Consider the following 23,695-nt stretch of genomic DNA (forward strand, 5'->3'; position numbering starts at 1 on the left):
AAACGAAACGTGCTCTGCCCTGCCACATCTATAGGAGGCTCCAGCCTGCTTTGCTGCACCTTCCCTGATGTGTGACAGATTTAGCTCTTTCTTGAGCTCAGCTGTAGTCTGAAAGTGCTTCCAGCCACATCAGGCTGTGATCAATGCATCGCATTGGAAGACTCTGGCTGCTGTGGATAGCTTTGGTCCCTTTTCACCCCTGTTTTTAAATGGAAAATGAGATTTTCAGCTAGCTGAGCTCTTTCACAACAGAGCTGCTACCCACAGAAATCTGCAACATTTTGTCTGAGACACATCTTCCACAAGGCACTGATCTGCTGGCAAGAAGACTGGGCACATCTAATCTAGTTAGAAAGCATGATGGAGAACAACACCTTTGAACTACAGCTCCCAGGAGGCACTGCCACAGCACTGCTCAACCAAAACGCTTTGTTTTCAACTGGAAGGTCTCAGATTTTCCTTTTCCCCCCTCAACTCTCCCGTTGAAAAGGTTCACAAATTTCCCCACCATATTTCCACACTTTCATGTTTTTTTCTAAGCCTGGCAGAGTCCATCACTCCTTAGCTCTTTTGAACCTTCCCTTCTCATTTTCGAGAAGATAAAACAATGCAAGGACCTTCTGTCACCTATACCAGAGGTTGCAGCAGCAGTTAGGTGCCCAATTATTCCTAGTTCACCTGTAGCTGCTGAATTATATGGTGCCTATTCAATTGAAACAAATGTTGAGAATCAATGTATAAAACTGCTCATTCCTTACATATTTAGAGGCAAACTTCACAATGAGATGAACTTGTTGCTTCAATTGAAAACTGCAGCAACACCCAGAGCAGGATTTGGAATTGTGCACAAGGTTTTAATTGCCAAAAGAAAACTACTTTATAATCTTGTATCTCCACCTGTAATGGCTTTAACACATTGCTGCTAGTATCACAGAGAGCTATATGCAACAAGGTAAGGAAAAGACCAGACGTGGCTAAAAGTGAAATGAAACAATCTGGGTGACTGGACAAGGGTGTAGAAGTTGATGAGTTTTTATAGCTTTTTGCTCAGTTAACAGCCCACCTCATTTACATTTTCCCTCATACCCATCTCCAGAAGTAATAAAACACAGTGTACAGTTACAGGACATCAAAGACCACCAGCTACAATGCAGAAAATACATACCTGGGGTTATTCTTTAGCGTGTTAATGAGAAACTCATGCAGATCGATGCCCGTTGAGTCTGTATACTCTTGACTGCAATCTGTAAAATAAAAGCAAACAGCCCCCCCACCCCATACCCTTATTTCATTTCTACTGTTGCAATGAAGCCATGCTATGAATCAAAATCCATTTTCCAGTTATTATCTGAAAGCATATGCTCTGAAAGAAAATGTGCATTTGGAGGTCAGCCAATACAGACCCATGCTCAGAAGCACTGGGTGGATGTGCACAGTTCCTGTGCCACAGCTCTGCTGAGAACCTAGCACCAAAATCAGACACCTGAAGAAACTCATGGCCGCTTGAAAACCAGGGGAAACTTTCAATGCCACTCAAGACCCTTCCTTAGAACTACTAAATAATATTTATTTTTTAAACAGAAAAAAACAACCCAAAACCAAACCCCAACTTCTATTCATCAGTGTCTCTCTGTCTCACTCGATAAATGCTGCGCACATGGCAAACGAGGCATCGTGCCAATGGGAATTCTTTTTGCATGAACAGAATGAAATCCCATGATGCCCGAGAGTGGGTGGGTGATAGGGATGCGTGACAGCAGGCAGAATTAATTTTTCAGCATTGCTCTACCTCCTGACTCAGAAGTCCACACAGATCCTCAAGCTGGCGTGAACTGTGAGAGCTCCTTTGAAGCCAACTGACAATTCACACCAGCTGCGGATCCACACGCAGGTAAGCGATGACTGCTTCTGAGAGCTCTCACTGTAACTTCATACCCTGTTAAAGCAAAGCTGTTTCTTTGAAAAAAATACCAAATTTAGGTAGATCTTTTCTGAAGAAGCCTTAGGAGGTGATGAGAATAGATTGCAATGCAGGTTAACCAAAGGTCATGCACGGGTTCCCTTAGAGCACTTAAGAGAAATTCTCCATGAGAGAGGAGCAGCCGGGAAGAGGATTACCCTCTGCTGCCTACACTGCACAAGTGACATGCCAATGTGTTATCATCAGTGGAGGAAAAAAAAGTGCATTAGAGCCTGAAGCTTATTATATAATCACACATATATTTATATACATCTGTGTTTATACCAACACAGTTCAGCATTCAGAGGAATGATTCTGCTTTAATCAATGGCCTCTGTTTGGAAAGCTGCTTCACTTTCGAAGCGAAAAAATCCTGCTTTCAAGCATGCACACTTCAGGTCCTGAGTTTCCTCAGCCTGTGAAAACACTGCTGTTGGGTAGTTAATACCCAAATAAAGAAATTCATGGCTAGAAAAAAAAAAACCAAACAAAACATATAGTCCTTTTTAACAGTGATTATAATAACTTAAAGATTCTGAAATTCACCTTTTGATAACATTCTGATCTTGTTTTTTTCACTGCTTTTATCTTTCTCTTTGTTTTTATCCTTCTCTTTTTCTTTCTCGGAGTCATCTTTACTAGATTTATCTTCTTCTTGCAAGCTAGGAAAACTTGAAAGCTGTAGTTGGATTGATTCCTGTTGGGGGAAAAAAAAAGGGAAAAAAAAAAAAGATAAATAAATTTAGGGCCAGATTTAGGGATTTTTCTCATGGCTTCCAACCTGCAGAGACTTGTGTTAAAATATGTGTAGCTAGAAAAGCTGAAGCCAGATACATTTCTTTCCTGTTTGAAAAATGAGCTGATTTTTCTTTTTCCCTAGGAGAATAACGACATCTCAGAGGCCAAATTCTAGTGGTAAGTTTATCTCTTCCCTAATATTTGAATACTATAAACTTTTAGTCCATGTATATTAAAGGAACTGTATTCCACACTTTAGTAATTCTCACTTCAGACTTTATAGTGTAATGAAATACATTTTCTATGAGCTTTAAGTAATTCTGCAATTTAATTAATAATACACATGACAAATCAATGATTTAGTGTCTCAAAAATAGACCTTTTCCTCCCCACCAATAGAAAATCCTGAAGGCTCATCTGGACTGATTTGCACAACTGAATGCCACAGCAGCCTGACAAAGCTTTCAGGCTTTGATAGCAGAACAGTGCCAGCCAATGATGAACTCAGCTGTATACAAAAGGGCTTACTAACTCATCAGCTGCTTGGGGTTTACAGGCATATGCAAACGTGCCTTTAACAAAAAAGGGTGAAACACACACTGCAATCTTCAGATAAGTTGTGGTAAGTGAACTTCTCCAAAGCATCACAAGTTCCACCCTTGAAAACTCAGTATTTCTGAGACTATTTGCCCCTATTAAAAGCATTCTTCAGCTGAAAGAACTGAATTCAAACTGAGCGTTGAAGCTGCTTTGTGTTTCCTGGTTTGTTCAAGAACTTGTTCTTTCCCACTTTATGTTGGCTTTGTTTTATTTTGAAGTTACCAGGGCATCATTTATATATTTCAAGAAATACAAATCTGGTTGCAGAACACTGAAGGAGTTCTTCTGTGTTCATATTCTTTGGAGGAAATGATGGCCAAGGTAGTAGTATGTTTTTAAAGCAGTGTACATTAAATTAAGGTGTGGCAGAACTCCCTGCTAATGCAGTTTTCTTTGATAGAAGAGTCCTGCAAGCCTGATAACTTTTTGGCATCAGGTTAATGAAAGCTAAACTCACCAGTACTGGGAGAAAAAAAAATCAAAGAGTTTCCTGACTGCCAGTAAATTCATTTCCTCATAGTTTTTCAAAGAATACTAGCACACAAAACACCACCACCAAGAATAAAATCAATACAAAACTTTAAAGGGGTGTGTTTTTAAAGCAACCAGACCATTAGGAACTCAAAAGATGCTTTCAATAATTGGTGAGAACGGAAGGTTCCCCTTTTTTTGGTGTTTTTTGGGTGGGGGGAGAACTACAAATTAGCCTCCATGACACATATAAGACGAGATCCTAACAGAACAAGATACCAGCATAAACAAGCCACAGTTAAGACAGAAGTTGGGAATTTCTCTGCTCAATTGTTATAGGCTTTTGGTGGAATTAGAATGTGGCACAAAAGACTAGAGATGAGAAGCACTATAAAAGAGAAACAAAGCCCTCTGTCCAAAACTTTAACCTGACCTACCATACTCAATCTCTGTTTCTGTTACTTTTGGCAGACAGTATTAGCACCAAGAGGAAAAGAGTGGGAACTCCTCGTCATTTGAGGTCAGGATGCATAGAAAGAAATGTTTTCTAACCTGCTGGGTTGTACTCAGAGGACTAATATATGACAGTTCAATTGCTCACTGAAACAACCAACTTTGGAATGAGGACTGTCTCAAGACCCCAGAGGATAAGAGCTCTTAGAATCAGAATCATAGAATCAACCAGGTTGGAAGAGACCTCCAAGATCATCCAAGTCCAACCTGATTCCCCGCACTGCCTGGAGCAGAGCAACAGTGCCATTAGCTTTTCAAACCAGGAGAAAAATGTAACTGGCCATGCTGTTCCCAGGATGTTAATCCTAATCTTCACAGTGGTTGCTCAATTGCACTTATGAAAGGAAAAACAAAAAGATAATGACAGGCTTTACACATAAGCACAAATATGAACATACAGTAGAGAGATGTCTTACACATAACAAAATACCACTCTGTTTGCACTGGAAGAAACACGCAGAGGGCTGTAGAGTAAAAGCAAAAGCTGCTGGGTATTTTCTTAGATTTTTATTGATTTTTTTTCTTCAATAATAAAATACAGTGTTAATAAATACATTGATACAAGGTTAAGTATAGTGAACAACAAAAGAAATGTTCAAATTGCAGTAATACACTTCTTGGTCAACAGTATCACATTAAAGGCAACATTCCTTTTAAGTAAGGACATAGTGAACCATCAGGTAAGCATTTTAAGATCAAGTAATACAGGTAAACAAGGTTGTGGGTTTTTTTTCCCTGTACAGGAAAATGAAGGCAAGTATTCAAATATAAGTACAAACATCAAGTCTGCAGTACAATCCATACTCAGTAGCTCTGGCAATGTACCGTACATTCTCTGGTAAGTAATTCCCTGTGCTTTGTAAACCATGGTGATAAAATAATACTCTCTTTAAGAAGAAATAAATTCCAAACTGAAAATAAGAGTTGGTTTTGGTTTTTTTTTTTTTTCCCTCCTCTAAAAAAAAGTGAAAGCAAAGCAATTTGGTCAGCATAAAACTTCCTGTAGCCTTCAGCCAGTCCAAGGAGGAGCCTGCAGGTCCAGCTTTCACGGCAAAGCTGAGCCACGTTCATTAGTATAAGGTCAGGGAGAGCAGAAGTGCAGTTCCTATCTAAATAATTACACCACGCCAGCTGCATCTGCAGGAAATGGATGCTGGGGTCCAGGGAGGCATTTTATCTCCCATAAATGTTTTGATATGGTCAAAGAAACATTTGGGCCAGCTGGTCAGAGTCAGGTAAGACCAGATCCTGTGTCTAAGAGAAAGCCCTCCTCTGCCAGGCGCTGGGGTGTGATCCAGACAGGGATTTTGCCTCAAAACCTGCCAGTCTCTGACATTTACTACAGGTCCTGTGCAGTACATTATAAACTACCATGCAACGCTTCATACAGTCTCTGTGTATCAATCTCCTTTTCATTCTCCATGAAACAACAGAAAATACAAATCAAAGCAGAAGAGAAGCCACACATCTGGAGTACTGCAAGTTAAGCAGAAAGCATCTACCTACAACAGAACAACTGATAACATAACCTGCCCATCTACTACTGCAGAAGCATCTTTGTAGAGCAGTAGAAAATGTAAACGTCCTCCTGCTAAACAACCTGGGTTTTGGTCTTTCAAAAACAAATGAGTAACAATAAAAAAATAGAAAAAAACTCTCCATACTTAGGAGCTAAGAGGAGAGCTGAAATAGTTTCATTTCAAGTCAGCAGAGGAAATGTCAGAAAGTACACTTGGATGTGGTTTGTTTTTGTGCTAAGCTCAGAAGAAGTCACATATACAAGCTCTCTCGATGGCTGATCTCATTTGAACACAAACAGCTTGGAAATTATAGGCAGTGCTTCTGATCTCTTGGCTTTGTGATTTTTTCTTAAGCCTTGCTCTTACCAGTCAAGCAAAGAAGAGTATTTGAGGTCTTTACTTTTGATTTTTGGGGTACTTTGGGTTTGTTTTCTTTTTTGAAGGGAAGTCTACAAAGACTGCCATCAGTGTTATTGTCTGAGGGGAGGGGAGTGCAGTGGACAGAACTCTACCAGCTGCTGGGAATACAACACTACCAGTACAGATAAACTCAAATACATGTTTTTTTGATTCCAGAATATCTACACCAAGGATTCAGAAAACAAATGTCACCAGTAAGAGGCATCCTTAGCTCTACCAAGGCATTTTAGAGAGCAAAGGACTTGTGCATTTGATGTGAAGGGGCACATTGAACTGGAGTCTCAGAGGAACCAGAAACCAGAGCTTACTCATAACTGTATCTGGTGCAGCCTCAAAAGAGATAGCCTTAGAGAAAACAAAATATTGAAACTCTTTTTGATTGTTACTGATTTTTTTGTTTGTTTTAAATTTTAAAATCTGAATTCTTTTGAATTCTTTTCCATTGGCTGAAATTTTCAAGGGGTCTGGAAAAAAAAGCAAACAATACCCTGTGATACAGTACAAAACTATTACTTCAAAATAAAAGTTCACGCTAAACCAGATAAAAAAATGTCTTCACTGTGGAATGGAATTTTTTTTTCCCCCAAGACAGACGTGGTTATATGCCCAATTAAGTAACACAATCATGCAACTGAATGTGGAGGTCAACCATGCAGCTAACAGCAACGATTGCAAGTGTACCTGATTATCATGAAGGTTTTCTGCTCCCGGGCGAGGGGATGACTCTTCGCACACAGCAAGACTCCGGACGAGTTTTCCTTTAGCTCCTGACTGAATAAAAGAGAGAGAAAAGAAACCAGAGAACACTACTGCTGACCACAAGTCATATCAGCTGCTCCCAAAGAACTACTACCCACACAGCCAGCAAAATTTTAATCTGCCTTTGATGGGGATTCTAAGCAAGAAGCCCATTTGGTGCATGGGGCAGGCAGGAGGATTCTTCTTTTGCCTTTACTCATTTCTGCTACATTTCACTTGTTTCCACCACAGTAGCCAATAACAGCTAACTCACTATTGAAGGCAATTTACCAGAAACCTGAAAGTTCCTTATGACATTTACTTCTGGGGTGGGTCCCCCCACTCTGTCAGTAGTATTATATCCAAGGAACACTGTGTTGAGTTATGCACTCCCCAGTTCAAGAGGGACATAGAACTGCTTGAGAAAGTCCAGCATGGAGCCACAAAAATGATGAAGGGAAAGGAACATCTCTGTTACGAGGAGAGCCTGAGGGAGCTGGGGCTGTGCTGCTTGAAGAAGGAGACTGAGAGGTGAACTCATCAGTGTTTATAAAGATGTAAAGGTGAGTGCCAGGACAGAGCCAGGATCTGCTCAGTGATGCCTGATGACAGGACAAGGGGTGATGAGTGGAAGCTGAGATATAGGAAGTTTCATTCAAACATAAGGAAGATTTTTTTTTCCCTCTGAGGGTGACAGAGCACTGGAACAGGCTGCCCAAGGGGTTTCGCAGAGTCTCCCTGTCTGGATACATTCAAAAGCTGCCTGAACACTGTCCTGGGTGATCTGGTATAGGTGATCCTGCTCTGGCAGGGGGGTTGGACTGGATGAGCTTCCGAGGTCCCTTCCAACCTCTGACATTCCATGATTAAAATGTGCCAGCTTCACAGATCTGCACTTGGAAAACAGGAAGGTGTGCAGTATTTTTTGTTGTTTCTGGAATCCCCTTCCCCCTCACACACTTAAGGAGCTAGTCAGTCTCTGCTTCTTTATGTCAAGATTAGGCCATTAAAATAAAATTCCAACAGAAAGGTTAATTACTAAAGCAGAAGGAAGCAGCTTTTTCCATCCCCAGTGGCACACAGAAGCACAAGTGCTAACACAAGCACATGGAGAGCTCGGCAGCACAGAAATACAACAGATAAATAAAGGGGAGCCTGACACACTTTATCTAGAGAAGTCCTCTGCCTTTATGCAACAAGGTTATAGGGCAAGAGAAAGGAGAAAAGCTAAATAAATAGGAGAGGAACAAAAAAAAACCTAAACCCTCAATCATCACCCAGGTGATGTAAGGCCATCATTTCAATTGTAGATAGACATTTGATATCCTATCATGACATGCAATTCCAAACAGAGATGGAGCCTTACCTTGGATCTCTTTTTCTGCTGGTTTGAGTTTCCACCTCGTTTCTGGGTACAGCAAAAAAAAGAGAAGCAGTTATCACTTCGGTATGATAAGATCACCAACCATAAATAAAGACACTAGATCACTCCTTAATGATACTTTTTATTTAGATGCTGACTGCAAAAAAAAACCCCAAACCAACAACTTTCCCAAGCCCAGTCTGGAAAGCATGGAAAACCAAGAATTATTTTTGCTCATTCTATTCAGCTTAAGAACAGGTATAAACAAGAGAGAAAAAAGCCACCAAACCCACACTGCACAGTGTTGTGTAGCTTTGCACACAATAAAAATGTAAGAAAAGGCATACTTAAGGAAATGCTCTCCCTCTCCAATTTCCTCTTAAATTCCAGTCTCCCCCTTTATTTTTATATTCCATTGAGCAAAAAAGGATTAAAACCCCCTCCTCATTCGATGAAGTCTTCTCATCAAATTACCTTCTTAGGCTTTGCATAACAACTTTTTGTTGGCAGTAACACCTACAAACCAAACCACACATTAAGTAATTATTCGTGAGCATTACCTGTGAATTCATGAGAGCAAGGTAGCTTTCTAAATCCCCGAGGAGGGAAAACAGTCAAAGATGTCAGCAAACTTTTAAAACACAGACCTCTAGAAATTCAATTCTCAGAAAAAATAATAACATGGACAGAAGCCTAAAGAGTTTGAAAGGTATCATGAATAATAGCTTTTATTTTGGGAGGGAGATTAAGAGGACCGAAAATAAAATAGAGACAGAACTAAACCAAACAATTAAAGCAATCAACCAAACGAATAAAAAAAATACTCAAATGATGAAAGGGGGGAAAAAATAAGAGTAGGCAATGAAAGAGATCACAGAAATGGGAAGGCAGTGGTAACACGTTGATATGCAATGTGCCTGTTCACCATTCCTGTCTTACCTGCAGCTCTGTCTTGGCATCGCTCAGCTTCTCCTCCTTCTCCTCTACTTCTGAGCTTTCAGATTTATTAAGGATACAGTTGTCTGGGTCCACTTCGGAGATGGCAGTCTCCTGCTCATTCACAGCTTCCTCTGCTGTCTCCTGGTTCAATTTACCTTGCTCAGACATTCTTCCAGACAGAAATTAAAATAACAAGATTTGGTGACCTGAAAGGTCAAGATATCACGACACAAACACATACACAAAAAGACACTGGGGGTAAATTTTTTTTCCACTGTTATTTTTTATTTAATTTTTTAATTTCCAAGTAAAGTAATTTCATTTCCTTTGATAAGCCAAAACATGCAGCTCAGGAGCGGATAGCTACATATGGCCAGCTGAAGAAGGGTACTGAATTGAAATAATGGGTAAGAGAAGAATTGGTTTAGGTTAAAGGAGCAGAGCTCTGACCTAAACAGCCTTGGTGGTGAGCAGATTTAAGGTGACTCCCCACTCCAGCCCTGGAACAGCCAAGGAGCAACGAGGGACACTTTGCTACAGAGCTCAGCAGCATCAAGCAGCAACAACCCATTTGGACATGCAGGTCTCTGGCATCTCAGTGGTCCCCTCCTCTAGATTTCCCCCCCTCCCCCTCTTTATTTTTCCTTTTTTATTTTCCCTTCTCCAATTAAAAAAAGAATATCCAAACAAACAAAACAAACAGAAATAAAACCCATGCCTAGGATTCAGCCCTGGGTGCTGTACACAGCAGAAGCCCTACCAGTTTAGAAAAAAAAATTGAATTACCTCATCAAATATATAAATATGAAATCTAAATTGGCAATAAAGCTTCCTGGGTCAGCATTATCAGGCATCAAACTGACACCTCCATTATTAAAATCCTAAGCCTCTTCCCTAGCCCCATGTCACTCTCCAGCACGATGAAAATCCTCCAGGAAGCCCTTGGCAGGTATTTCTAATGAAGATATCTTAACCGAGCTGCATTTACTCTCAGCTCACAATGGATTGTTGTACAGAAGCTTTAAAGGCTTTTCAAAGTTAAAGCCTATTATTATTTTCTCCCTCTTTCTCCCTCCCCACCAGCTCCCTCCTGAAGCCTCCCCCATTGATCAATTGTCAGATGAGTCTCATGAATAATTTAACTTTTCTTTCCCCATCCATTTGGTCTAAGGAGTATCCTCAGGAATACAAAAACAAACAACTGCAGTTGAGAAAGGGAGACAGTGCAGAAGGAGGCTCTTGTGCAATAACCTCACCACTTCTCAACAATGAGGTAGTGGCTATTAAACAGAACCATGCTTTGCCAGGTTTCTCTTTTGCAGCTTGTAATTAACATGCTGGTATCAGTTATCTTCAAATTTTACAAGCTGGGGTTTTTAAGTGAAAAAAAATACAACTACATACTTAGTTTTCAAAACTTAATTCTTCCATTTTTGTGCTTTGGTTTTGAAACTGCAAGCAAATAAAAGGAGGAAAAAATAAAAACCCCTTCCTACATAATCGTATCTTGGGCAACGGAACACTGGAATAGGCTGCCCAAGAGGGGTTGTGGAGTCTCCCTGCCTGGAGATATTCAAGAGCTGCCTGGATGCTTTCCTGTGTGATCTGCTCTAGCTGATCCTGCTCTGCAGGGGAGGTGGTCTGGATGAGCTTTTGAGATCCCTTCCAGCCCCCTTCCAGTGGGGATTTCACAAGAAACGAAGCTACATGTTTCATAAACAAACTAAGTGGAACATGAAGCTCACACTAAGCCAAATCAAGCTTTGACTTCTCCTTCCTCCCACCACCATGCCCAGGAAGTCCCACGGTATTGGCTATGCTGCAGTCCCAACTGAAACGTGAATCGCTTGGCTTAAAAGCTCACATCGTGATGAATGACAAGACCCGAAAGTGTTCTTCACTGATTAAAGATCTTCCTCAAGAGAAGCACACACTAATGCACAAAGTTCTTCATGGACATGTCACCCCACAGCTCTTCCACAACACTTACACAGCGTTCACAAAAGCATTGACAATCCAGGTTGATTCGGCTGCACCACGGAAGACGCTTACCTGGAAAACTGCTATAATTCCCACTGTCCTTCTAGTGTCTTCTGTTGGTTTTCGCTGGTAAAGTCCACACAAATGGTCAATGACAACGGGAGTCCCATGTCCTCATTAGCAGTTCAGAGTGCCAATCTCCATGCTGGTCCTGCAGAGGGTTTGATGGATCATAGTCAACCTGGAAAAAGACGAGAAGTAAATAACAATGGCAACGAACGTGGTACAAGGTAAGGATGCAAGAGAGGGGACCAGATTTCTAACATGAATGACCAGCTTCGTGCAAATCACTTTCACAGCTTGATCCAGCTCCACCTGTCTCAAAACTGCTTGCTTCTTCTCTAATGAAGGCTAGAGCCGGCTGTTCAAGTCATAACAGCTCCTACGCAAGCAGCTAAAATTAACAATTGCATTATGCATTGCAGATTACTCATTTCAATTCCAACCTTTTTTAGTGAATTCCAGCACTTTTCATTAAAAAAAAAAAGCTTATATACATATTTATATATAAGCTCATCTGTTTGCATCAACAGAAATCAAGGAGGGTATGAAGAAAAAGGACTTGCCTGCTTTTTAACTATGGGTTCTGCTCCAGTTAAAATTTCAGCAAGCACCATTGAAAAAGAAGCTGGGTGGGCGCTTCTAGAAAGTGAACAGCTTTGCCAAGGTTGTGAATTGAGACCTTCATTTAACAAGCCAAATAAAAGTTGAAATGCTCCAGAACAGGAAGAGGAGAAGGAAGAAATCCTGCTCCCTGACCAACGGCCACCAGAAAAAGTTGCTTTTGAGGCACTGTGTGAGGAGGAGCAAAAAAGAGATCTGGAAGTTATGACTCAGAAACTAAACCTGAGGAAAAACTTGCATCTGCAATGCAATTTATGCTGCTCACCAGGACCGAGTTTGACAGCTGAATAGCTGATCTGACAGAAAAGCAGCATTTTTGGGCAGAGATGGATTGATTTACAAGCTGTGGCTGTGTGCTGAACTGTCCTGATACAACAGGCAGCTCTTCTTGACGACTGCATACAAATCACAGCTCAAGCCATTAATGCAATTGCACAAACCCAGCAAATAGGATGAAACAGAATCAACCAGGTTGGAAGTGACCTCCAAGATCATCCAGTCCAACCTAGCACCCAGCCCTATCCAGTCAACTACACCAGGGCACTAACTGGCAAAGACTGGCCTCATCCAGTCTTTTCTTGAACATGTACCACTCTGCTTGGTGGGGTGGGGGAGAACCACACCAAAACTAAAAGCCATGTCACTCTATTATTGGACTCCTTGTTTCTGAGGCACACTTTAAACTGTGCATGGTTTCAGTGTGCGCTGTCCTGGAACTCCAGTCCAGCTGCACTGGAACTCACCACATGAAACAAGCAGAATTTCATGCCACCTGAAATGCAATTCAGCCCTTCACAAAACTCAAATCCTGCTGTCTCCTAGGGCTCAGGCACATAAAGGAGACCAACAGGCAGTTCTATGAGCTACCACTACCACCCTGCAAGTTTATATTCATAAATAGATTTATTTTCCTTCAGACCACTTGATAATTTGTACAGTCATACAAAATAAGTCTTCCTGTTTCTGTTATTTTTTTGCTATTTCTCCCAGGACATTTTCAGGAATTTTACTTCTTTGGCAAACACATTTATAGGGTCACAATGGGAGCAGAGGAACAACAGACAAAATGACACCTAAGTACCCAAATACATGCAAATGTATTTCATGGAGTCAAAACTAAGAGAGGAAGCAGTGACTGAAAACCCTTTCCTTCTAACTGTCTCTCATTATTACCCTTCCTTCATACTTCTGAATGAGAGAAAAACTGAAAACTTACAAATTCAACAAAACCAAAGAAGCCCAAGGAAATATATTGTGGCACAGCTTCACACAGGGAGAACAACCAGCCTCAAAAGTGACTGAGCAATAGGCATCTGTACCAAAACCAGGACACACAAAAACTATTTCAGGGTTCTTCAGCATTGCCATGTGCTAGTAACTAACCATGCACAAGACAAACAAGGAGAGCAAGACAAAAATACAGACAAGAAACTGACCAAACAAAGGGTATCACATCCAGCATGCGAAGGCATCTGCCAAGACTCCAAAAAACATCATTTCTGGTCTTGTGCTAGAGGCACAGCACAGTCTCCACAGACTGATTCTACATATTGTTACATGTAAGATCTCTGATGTCATTGGCAATGTACAAGATGACCACATCCCTGAATTAAAATGACTCCCCTATACAGATTCCTGAAGGATAAGCAAGTGGAAACTAAGTTTATGGTGTGCAGCTACCATTTTTCAACCCTGCAATGACAATGAGTTTTGCTTATTTTTTTAATAAAGCCGTCATAATTATCTTCTGAGGGAAGAAAAAGAATGAGGAGAACTGAGCCACAGAGCAGTCACATAGAGCAGACACCATCAAGCTCTTTGCTTTCCCTTTATACAAGGTCCTCCTTCTCCTCCTCCTTTAATCATTAGGCAATCTACAAGGGCTGAGTAACCATTTACATACTATCATACGTAAAGCACGCTTCTGGTTGTTTGGGTGGGTTTTCAAAAGGACTCAGGTTTCCATAAAATACTTCAGGAAGAGTATAAATAGCCAAAAGGAATCAGTCAGAAAATAGCCCTCAGGAGAGAGATGTTCTGATGGGAACTACGTCTCCGTTTCTCACGCGTTTCCAGGACAGTGATGAATGCACTCCTTACTACTGTCACTCCTGCAGTGACAGCACTGCTATGGGAAAACAGACTACATTAGTCTCTTCCTTGCACACCGACAGAAATGTCAGCGATGATTTGACTGTCAAAACCTCCAGCACCCAAGTGACGCAAAAGACTGAACCACCGCACCTCTGTTCTCAGTCCTCAGGTGGAAACCGCAAAGCTCGTTGCTAGGCAAAACCTACCTTTACGTGCAAGAGAGCAACATCTCACAGGGCTGTGGGCATCTTAGGAGCAGTCTATGACAAAACTGCAGCCTCTAACTCCTTAAGGTACCTTGAGCCATGAGGGCAACTTTGAGACTTGAGCATCTCCCCTATAGAGAGGGACTGAGAGCCCTGGGGATGTTCAGTCTGGAGAAGACTGAGAGGAGATCTCATCAATGTGTGTAAATATCTGGAGGGTGGGTATCAAGTGGCTGGGGCCAAACTCTTTTTGGTGGTCAGCAGCAATAACACAAGGAGCAACAGCTACAAATTGGAACACAGAAGGTTTCACCTCCGCATGAGGAGAAACTTCTTTACAGTGAGGCTGCCCAGAGATTGTGGAGTTTTCTTCTCTGGAGCCTTTCAAACCCCACCTGGATGCATTCCTGTGTGAACTATCCTAGGGAATCTTGCCTTGGCCAGTGGGTTAGACTTGATCTCTGGAAAGCCCTTCCAGCCTCTATGGTTCTGTGATTCTGTGAGCATCTCACATGGCAAGCCAGCAGAAAACACAGGTGCCCACCAGAGCATTTGTAGAATCACTTTAGTGGAAATGTTTGCAGAAGATTCATAAGCACCAGCTGATCAGCATGCACTGTGGGATGCAAATACTGGTTTGGTTTTTTTTTCCCATAAGCTGCTCTCTTTATTGACAGGATTTTCACTTTAGATGCTAAGGATTATCCTGAGCTTGAGTAGTTATTGCCAGAGCTAGAAGAGAAAGGGATGGAAGAAGGCGTGTATGGTCACATACCTTCCTACAACACATACCACGCAGATTCCAAGAACAATCTGTGGGAAGGAACACTTCATTTAATGCAAGAGTTTCGAAACTATCCCCAGAAGAGCTGTCAAAAAAAACCAACCACTAAACCCACAGAACAGAAAAAAGAGAAAAGAACATGAGAAAGGCCACCTCAAAGCACTTCTGATAGCTGACCATCAACTGAAATGAAACAGAGAGACAGCTGACAGAACCCTGAGAGCCCACCACAGGAGAGTTAGCCCTTTGTGCATTAGATAGGAAATGTTTTGGTGGTCTCAAAAGCATCACATGTTGGAGCAGGAACTATGAGATCCTTATTCTTCCAGTACCAACACGTCTTCCCTCAGAAGACAAGATCAGCAGGCTTTAAGGCCAAACAACAAACTCTTAAGCAAGAGCAGGCAGCAGCCGCAGGCAGGAGTGCCAGAGTGAAACCCAAGGGGTTTTCCCCCGAATCATAGAATCAAACAGGTTGGAAGAGACCTCCAATATTACCCAGTCCAACCTATCACCCAGCCCTGTCCAATCAACTAGACCATGGCACTAAGCTGTAATGGTAAAATCATCTGAGCCTGAGCACCTCTTGTAACTATAAACAGTCTGATGATGTTACCTACGTAACAGGAACCTTTCCATCCTTCGGTGATCCCCCACTTGCAGGTATGAGTCCCTGAGCTGGAAGCAGTGACGTCAGTCATCATTTCAGGAAAGCAATACACACCTCATGCATATGGATAAAGATAGCTGTGACTCATTATTGCTAACTCAGATTCCTGCAAACCATTGGAAAGGGACTACTGCATTATCTCAAGATTATCGGTACACACAGCCCTCAGTGTTGCTAAACTCTCATGGCAGGAAGCATAAATCTTCTGTTATTTGACATTTAATTAAATATTCTAGTTGCTGCCATCAAGCAAATCCAGGAAAATCTCACGTCACAATGAATCCACTCTGTGGTGGCTTCTAAGGAAATCTCCAGGATAAAAACTCTATTGTTAAAGAACAAAATGAAGAAACAAACAAAATCAAACAAACCCACCAAGCAAACAAAGAAAAATCAAGACAAAACCACCACCACATCGACCCCCAAATTAAAAAAGAAATCCTACAGCTGTAGTTTGAAGACACTACTATTCTGTTGTCTCTCCGGGACCTACATCATTAGACAAGCAAGACAGTGAGCTCCTCAGAATCACAGAATCAACCAGGTTGGAAGAGACCTCCAAACTCATGCAGTCCAACCTAGCACCCAGCCCTAGACAATGAACTGGACCATGGCACTAAGTGCCTCAGCCAGGGTTGGCTTCAACACCTCCAGGCGTGGCAACTCCACCACCTCCCTGGGCAGCCCATTCCAATGCCAATCACTCTCTCTGCCAACAACTTCCTCCTAACATCCAGCCTAGACCTCCCCTGGCACAACTTGAGACTGTGTCCCCTTGTTCTGGTGCTAGTTGCATGGCAGAAGAGACCAACCCCACCTGGCTACAGCCTCCCTTCAGGTTGCTGTAGACAGCAATCAGGTCACCCCTAAACACTGATGGGGCAGCATATGCCACTGCACAACTCCACTAGCTGCTTTGGAACATGTCCAGAGAAGGGCCACAAAGCTGGTGAGGGGCCTGGAGCACTGTGAGGAGAGGCTGAGGGAGCTGGGGGTGTTAGGCCCAGAAGGGAGGACGTTCAAAAATGACCTCAATGCTGTCTACAGTTACCTAAAAGGAGGTTGCAGCCCTGGCACAGCTCCTCTTATTTTGTCAGTAGGTTCCTGGCAGAAGAGAACAATCCTACCTGGTTACAGCCTCCCTTCAGGCAGCTGTAGCCAGCAATGAGCTCTGCCCTGAGCCTCCTCTGCTGCAGGCTGCACACCCCCAGCTCCCTCAGCCTCTCCTCACAGGGCTGTGCTCCAGGCCCCTCCCCTGCTTTGGCGCCCTCCTGTGGACACCTTCCAGCACCTCAACATCTCTCTGCAATGGAGGAGCCCAGAACTGGACACAGCACTCAAGGGGTGGCCTGAGCAGTGCTGAGCACAGGGGCAGAAGAACCTCCCTTGTCCTACTGACACAGAAATTCTGTCCTTCCCACCGAAGTGTGCACTTGGAAACCAAGTCTGCTGCTGTTTGTTACCACTACAGCTTAATAATCCATGCCAGCTCTCACATCAAAAGGTTTCAGTGTGACAAAACCCTGGAAATAAAACAAAAACGAAGGCAGTGAAATATGTGGAATCCTACAATTCCCCTGGCTGTTGAGAGACAGAAGATTAAACCTTAAAAAACAAGGGCAGAAGCCTTATTTATTACCCACTTCCTCTTGCCTTCACTTTGTGCCCTCTCCATTATCACCACAAAGACAGATACTGTGATTGCCTAAATTTTCTGCTCAAACCTTTGCGGCAGAGGGTTATTTAGACTCATTTATTGTTGGCACTTTAATACAGGTTGTCCACAGACACTTTTCCCCCCTCAGGAGTTACAGAAACGTGAGCATCTGTGTACAAGAACAGCATAGAGGCCACTGACCCACCTTAAGCAGGCCAGCAAACAACTGGGGTCAAACAGTCTGGTGAAAAGAGGGCAGAATGAAATATAAAGGAGGTGACCAAAGAAGCAGCACCCCAGCTGAAGCCTCTATCGTGGAATAGCACTGGCTCTCCTTCCAACCTGCATATGAAATCCAGGATTTGCAGGTTACAGTGGAGATGAAAACAGATTAACAACAACAAAACCAAAAGACAACCAAACAACCAACCCCCAACCCAAACCAAAGCACCCAGAAACACAGCAGGTTGGGATTTTTTTGGTGGCTTACACCTGGCTCCTTTTTTCAAAGGGATCCTGATATAGGGTAGGGTGTCCCTGCCCATGGCAGGGGGGTTGGAACTAGTAGATCCTTGTGGTCCCTTCCAACCCTGACTGATTCTATCATTTCTGTTATTCTCTTTCTCCTAAGAGATGGTCACCAATATTTTTCCACTTTAATCCCCTGTCACAAGGCCTCATGTCAGTGTCATCTTCTCCCACCAAGCAACAATGATGATGTTCCCTCTGGCTCATTTTGTTTCTGCAAAGCTAGAAGGTTTACCCAGAACAATAAATAAAAGTGCCCTTCAGGGAGAGCTCTGTTACTGTTTTAGTGCTTTGGGAAAGGCAAAAGAAATGCTCTTTTATCTGTCACAGTGACCACCTAAAGCCTTCTGGGATCATCACAAGAAGGCTTTGAGTGACCTGCCTAACAAATGCCTATCACACAGGTTTACTAGGAACCAAGCAATCCAAACTTCTAACAAGCTAATAAGATGTACCAATTAGCAACCTTGGAATGAGTTGTTTGCTGTAGCCCAGCCATCAGCACCACCTTATGCATTTCAAACACATCTGCCAAGTCGTATCTTGTTCCCACACATGTACATGACAAATTCCCCTAAAATCAAAGTCATTACACTAGCTGGTCTCACTGTCAGGGAGTGGAACACAGCACAAGTCCCATGACTCCCAACACAAAGACATGACCCAACCATCCTTTCAGTGCAGATAAGTTTCCTCATAACACACAGAAGTCCAGAAATGCCACCCTTGGCAAACACAATGCAAAGGGAAAGGGAGAATGAAACTCATCTGTCACAGAATCATTGAGGCTGGAAAAGACCTCCAAGATCAGCAAGTCCAACCTATAACCTAACAGCACAGCATCAGCTAAACCATGCCACCAAGTGCCACATCCAAGCTTTTTTAAAGGCCTCCAGGCACAGTGACTCCACCACCTCCCTGGGCAGCCCATTCCAATGCCAATCACTCTCTCTGTGAAGAACTTCCTCCTAACATCCAGCCTAGACCTCCCTCGGCACAGCTTGAGACTGTCCCCTTGTTCTGTTGCTGTTGCCTGGCAGCAGAGCCCAACCCCACCTGGCTACAGCCTCCCTTCAGGTAGTTGCAGGCAGCAATGAGCTCTGCCCTGAGCCTCCTCTGCTGCAGGCTGCACACCCCCAGCTCCCTCAGCCTCTCCTCACAGGGCTGTGCTCCAGGCCCCTCACAGCTTTGGCGCCCTCCTGTGGACATCTTCCAGCACCTCAACATCTCTCTTGACTTGAGGAGCCCAGAACTGGACACAGTACTCAAGGTGTGGCCTGAGCAGTGCTGAGTACAAGGGCAGAATAACCTCCCTTGTCCTACTGGTCACACTGTTTCTGATCCAGCCCAGGATGCCACTGGCTCTCTTGGCCACCTGGGCACACTGCTGGCTCATGTTAATTTCAATCTGGAGAAAATATAACTATGTGTTTTAGTTTAATGCAGAAACTCCTGATACTTCTCTCTGTAAGTGAAGCTCTCCCAACTCTGCATCTGATGTCTTCCCTTTGACATTTCAAGGGTCATACATGGTGACCCAAGAAATGCAACCCATTTTACTTTATGTATTTTCTCAGTTCCTCTCTTCAAGCTCGAGTCCAGAGGAGGGCCACAAGATGATCCAAGGGCTGGAACACCTCTGCTACAAGGATAGTCTGAAGGAGATGGGGGTGTTCAGCCTAGAGAAGACTCCAGAGAGGCCTTACAGATGCCTTTAAATACAGGAAGGGATCCTACAGGAAGACTGCAGAGGGACTTTTCAGAAGGGTGTCCAGCAATAAGATAAGTGGGAATGGTTTGAAGCTGAGGGAGAGCAGGGTTAGACTGGGTATTAGGAAAAAGTTCTTCAATAGGAGGGTGCTGAGACTCTGGAACAGGCTGCCCAGGGAGGCTGTGGCTGCCTCCTCCCTGGGGTGTTCAAAGCCAAGCTGGATGAGGCCTTGTGCATCCAAGTCTAGCTGAGAGGTGTCCCTGCCCATGGTGAGAAGGTTGAAGCAGATGATCTGTCAAGTCCAATCTAAGTCGTTCTACAAACTTTGTACACTGTGCAGACTTTGCACAAAACTTTCAGGGCAGCTTCTTCCAAAGGAAAATTAGGACATGGATAGCCCATAACTTAGGATCAGTTCTTCCAACATCACAAGTGGATGGAGGCAATTTCAGAATGAAAATGCCACAGGACCAGAGCAAATATGACCAAGCCTCACACAGGCTTTCTCTGATTCTTCCCTCCCCCTTTCCAATTTCTATAATGACCTCTATATTTCATCCTGCCATTTCTTGACAAATTAGGTGCATTTTCACTAGCACTAGCTTAATTGGCAAACCCTGAAAGAAAATAATTGCTAACAGCAAAGCAGCATTATGCTGATGAAACAGACCTGCACTTAACAAGTACACTTGCCCTAGCAGACAAACGTTGACTGCAAAACAGCAAAAAGCTTTCACATAAAAATTAGAAGCAGAAAAAAAGCAACAACAGACCCCAAATTACTTCCTTCTCAAAGTCCCTCGATTACTAGATTTAAACATAGCAGCTACTCCTCTATGTCCTGATATCATTTTCTGAAACAAAAGTAGCCTGCAGCTGAAGAAAAAACTGCTCTTTCCATTAAATGGAAAGTTATAAGTCTATATAAGGGTTAAAACAACCCACCACAACCACCACCAAAATCCATCACACTCTATGAGCTATTTCCTTCTCCATTTAACTTTGCTGCTTGGAAACTGTACAAATATACTCTTCATATTCAAAGATAAATGGTATCAAGCTTGTTTTAATGCAGAGTAATTTTCCCAGCTCATATTCCAAATAGTCTGTAGAGTTATAATTCAAGTCTCCTCTGCCAAAAACAACAAAGGTTAGACCCTTTGAGACTCCCCAGTAACAGACTGCTTAATGCTTTTTAATATTTCATTATCAACATTAAGAACACTCCTAAAAACTTCTTGATTGTGTTAATCAGAAAATATTTTATACTACAAATGCTTACTTGATGGCTTCTTTTGGATAGTAGTGGACCTAGAATCATAGAATCAGTCAGGGTTGGAATGGACCACAAGGATCATCCAGTTCCAACCCTCCTGCCATGGCCAGGGACAACTTACCCTAGATCAGGCTGCTCACAGCCTCATGCAGCCTGGCCTTAAACACCTCCAGGGATGGGGCCTCAACCACCTCCCTTGGCAACCCATTCCAGGCTCTCACCACTCTCGTGCTGAACAACTTCCTCCTCACATCCAGGCTGAACCTATCCATCTCCAGCTTCACTCCATTCCCCCTAGTCCTGTCACTACCAGCTGTCCTAGAAAGTCCCTCTCCAGCTTTTTTGTAGTTTCCCTTCAGATACTGAAGACCTGGAGTCTACTGGAGTAGTTTATATAGACAAGAATCTCAGCAAGTTGGCTTATTTTGCCAAACACCACAATTCTAAACCCCTGCAAGAAGTATAGACAGGATTTTGACATTTCATAGAATCATAGAATCAAGCAGGTTGGAAGAGACCTCCAAGATCATCCAGTCCAACCCAGCACCCAGCCCTAGCCAGTCATCTAGACCATGGCACTAAGTGCCTCAGCCAGGCTTTGCTTCAACACCTCCAGGGACGGTGACTCCACCACCTCCCTGGGCAGCCCATTCCAATGCCAATCACTCTCTCTGCCAACAACTTCCTCCTAACATCCAGACTAGACTTCCCCTGCCACAACTTCAGACTGTGTTCCCTTGTTCTATTGCTGGTTGCCTGGGTGAAGATACCAACCCCCACCTGGCTACAACCTCAAATCTGGACATGTCTCCTGTTTTAACTTTGACTGTCCTAAGGACAGATCCACACCTCCCTGTTTTCTCATTCTTTGAAGCCCGTATGAAGAAAATTAAAGCAGAAACATTTCCTCCCTGTCCTAATAGTCTAGAGAAACTACAAATGCACATAATAGAATCACACAAAGGTTTAGGTTGGGACCTCAAAGATCATCCAGTTCCAACACCCCATCATAGGCAGGGACACCTCCCGCTAGAACAGGCCTAAACATATATTTAAATTTTACATACATTTTATGTATTTAATGCACATATTTACATTTGAATAGATGCACATTCATATTTTATGTAGATAATGATCCCATTTTGGCTTGTTTCAGGCAACACAGTGAAGTGACAAATGCCACATGCTACAAAAACAAGCCTTAAACATGCCATGGGTCATATTCAGTGTTCTGTATTGCCATTGGGGCAAAAAGGAAATGAAGAAAAATGGCAATCATAAATATAAATTAGAAGTGAAAATACCTAATAATTAAATGCCCATTATAAAAGTTGCTGAAACTATTACATGTTTCTGCACAATACTCCAAGCATTTAAGTGCCAAATTTCCTTATCTTAGGCTCACTTCTAGAAATCACAAGCTAATCAACATTTCTATCTTTTGCCAGTTCCCTTGCCACCTCTAAAAATGGTGTTAAGAGATTCTCCCCGTGTTGTGACCCATCTTAAGATACATAACTGATAGACATCACATTTCCCCATGAGCAGTACCAGTACAATAGACTGCAACTGACATTGCAATTGATTCCTGAAGAAATAAATACAAAACAAATTCCAACAACAGGACACCAGTCAGGTGTTTTATACTGACAGGCAGCAAGAGGAGGAAATTCTCTTCAAAGGCTGTTACAATCATCAAGAGACAAAAGGCAGAAACTTCGGTTTACAGAACTGGCAGTGCCAGTGCAGAGATTCGCAGCTTTGGCTTCTGAAAATACTTTGCCAGAAACCCTGCGGTTTCTGCATTATGTTTGCCTTTTCTGCTAGGGACTTCCAGGCTCCGTGTGAACAAAAGGAAAGGCACAAAAAGTGTTTTGAGGTCTGTTTGTGTTTTTCAAGGAAGAAATGATGACATATGTAAGAGAGAGAGAGCGCTAAGCAGTTTTGTTAGAAACAGAACTGGCCATTCCCTGTACGCCTAACCAGAAAGCCTCATGACACATGAGCTAATAAAAGAGAGCAATGAATACACAGCAGAAGCCACATACTCAGGCCAATGTCTCCAGGGAATATGTCCTATTAAATTTAAACCTGAACAAGAATTACATATATTTAATCAAAAAGGAGATTCAAAAATAATGATAAAACCAGTAAGGATTTTTGTTGTTGTTGTTGCAGTACTTTAAATCTTGTTACGCAGATTGAAGTCTCCACAAGTCCAAATATGATTTTAGGAAAACTTCTATAATATCCAAAATTCTATCTACCTGCTGTGAAACAATCTGTCTTACCTGGCACTAGAAACCACTAACTACATCAATGATCTAAAAATACTGAGATTTAAATGACAGGAGAGAAGTAGGGTATTGAGGTGCCACAGCCTGTAATACATTCCATTTCCAGTGCAGGATGGCCATATCATCCCATTTTTCCCATTGCTGTGCTGAGTAGCAGAAAGTAAACAGAAGCAGGATTATAAACCAGTGCTGAAATGGTAGAGGAAAAGGTGCTTTAGGAAACTGGAAAAAGAAAAATGGAGGTGGTGGGACTACTGCAAAGTAATGTGCATCAGAGACAGCTCTATGCTACAGATTCCTTAAAGTAAGGATTGTATGTGCAAGGCTCCTGGACTCTAAGCAAGACTATTAAATGAGACCTTCATTTAACAGTCTTTGGAAAAACAAAAGGCTTTCAGAAGTATTCACAGAATCACAGAATGTCAGGGGCTGGAAAGCACCTCAAAAACTCATGCGGTCCAACCCTCCTGCAGAGCAGGATCACTTAGATCAGGATCACACAAGGATGCATCCAAGAGGGTTTTGAGTATGTCCAGAGAGGGAGAC

General features: G+C 42.6%; 1 protein-coding gene across 21 annotated transcripts in view; it reads right to left on the bottom strand.

Annotated features, from left to right (window-relative positions):
* The window catches only part of ARPP21 (cAMP regulated phosphoprotein 21), a 239,183-nt gene that overhangs the window by 101,145 nt on the left and 114,343 nt on the right, over nt 1-23,695 (bottom strand). For 17 of the 21 annotated variants that reach the window (XM_064169992.1, XM_064169988.1, XM_064169986.1 and 14 more), the window contains exons 2-8: nt 11,315-11,483; nt 9,263-9,468; nt 8,798-8,839; nt 8,327-8,368; nt 6,904-6,993; nt 2,507-2,657; nt 1,166-1,244 (exon numbers count right to left, since the gene is read on the bottom strand). In XM_064169992.1, coding sequence (XP_064026062.1) covers nt 1,166-1,244; nt 2,507-2,657; nt 6,904-6,993; nt 8,327-8,368; nt 8,798-8,839; nt 9,263-9,430 — 572 coding nt within the window. In that variant the 5' untranslated portion in view covers nt 9,431-9,468; nt 11,315-11,483. Of the gene's footprint in view, nt 1-1,165; nt 1,245-2,506; nt 2,658-6,903; nt 6,994-8,326; nt 8,369-8,797; nt 8,840-9,262; nt 9,469-11,314; nt 11,484-11,566; nt 11,716-23,695 lie in introns of those variants that run through there. The other 4 variants (XM_064169989.1, XM_064169987.1, XM_064169994.1 and 1 more) reach the window with 4 other exon arrangements.

The sequence above is a fragment of the Pogoniulus pusillus genome, chromosome 32, assembly GCF_015220805.1.
Source record: "Pogoniulus pusillus isolate bPogPus1 chromosome 32, bPogPus1.pri, whole genome shotgun sequence".
Taxonomy (NCBI): Eukaryota; Metazoa; Chordata; class Aves; order Piciformes; family Lybiidae; genus Pogoniulus; species Pogoniulus pusillus.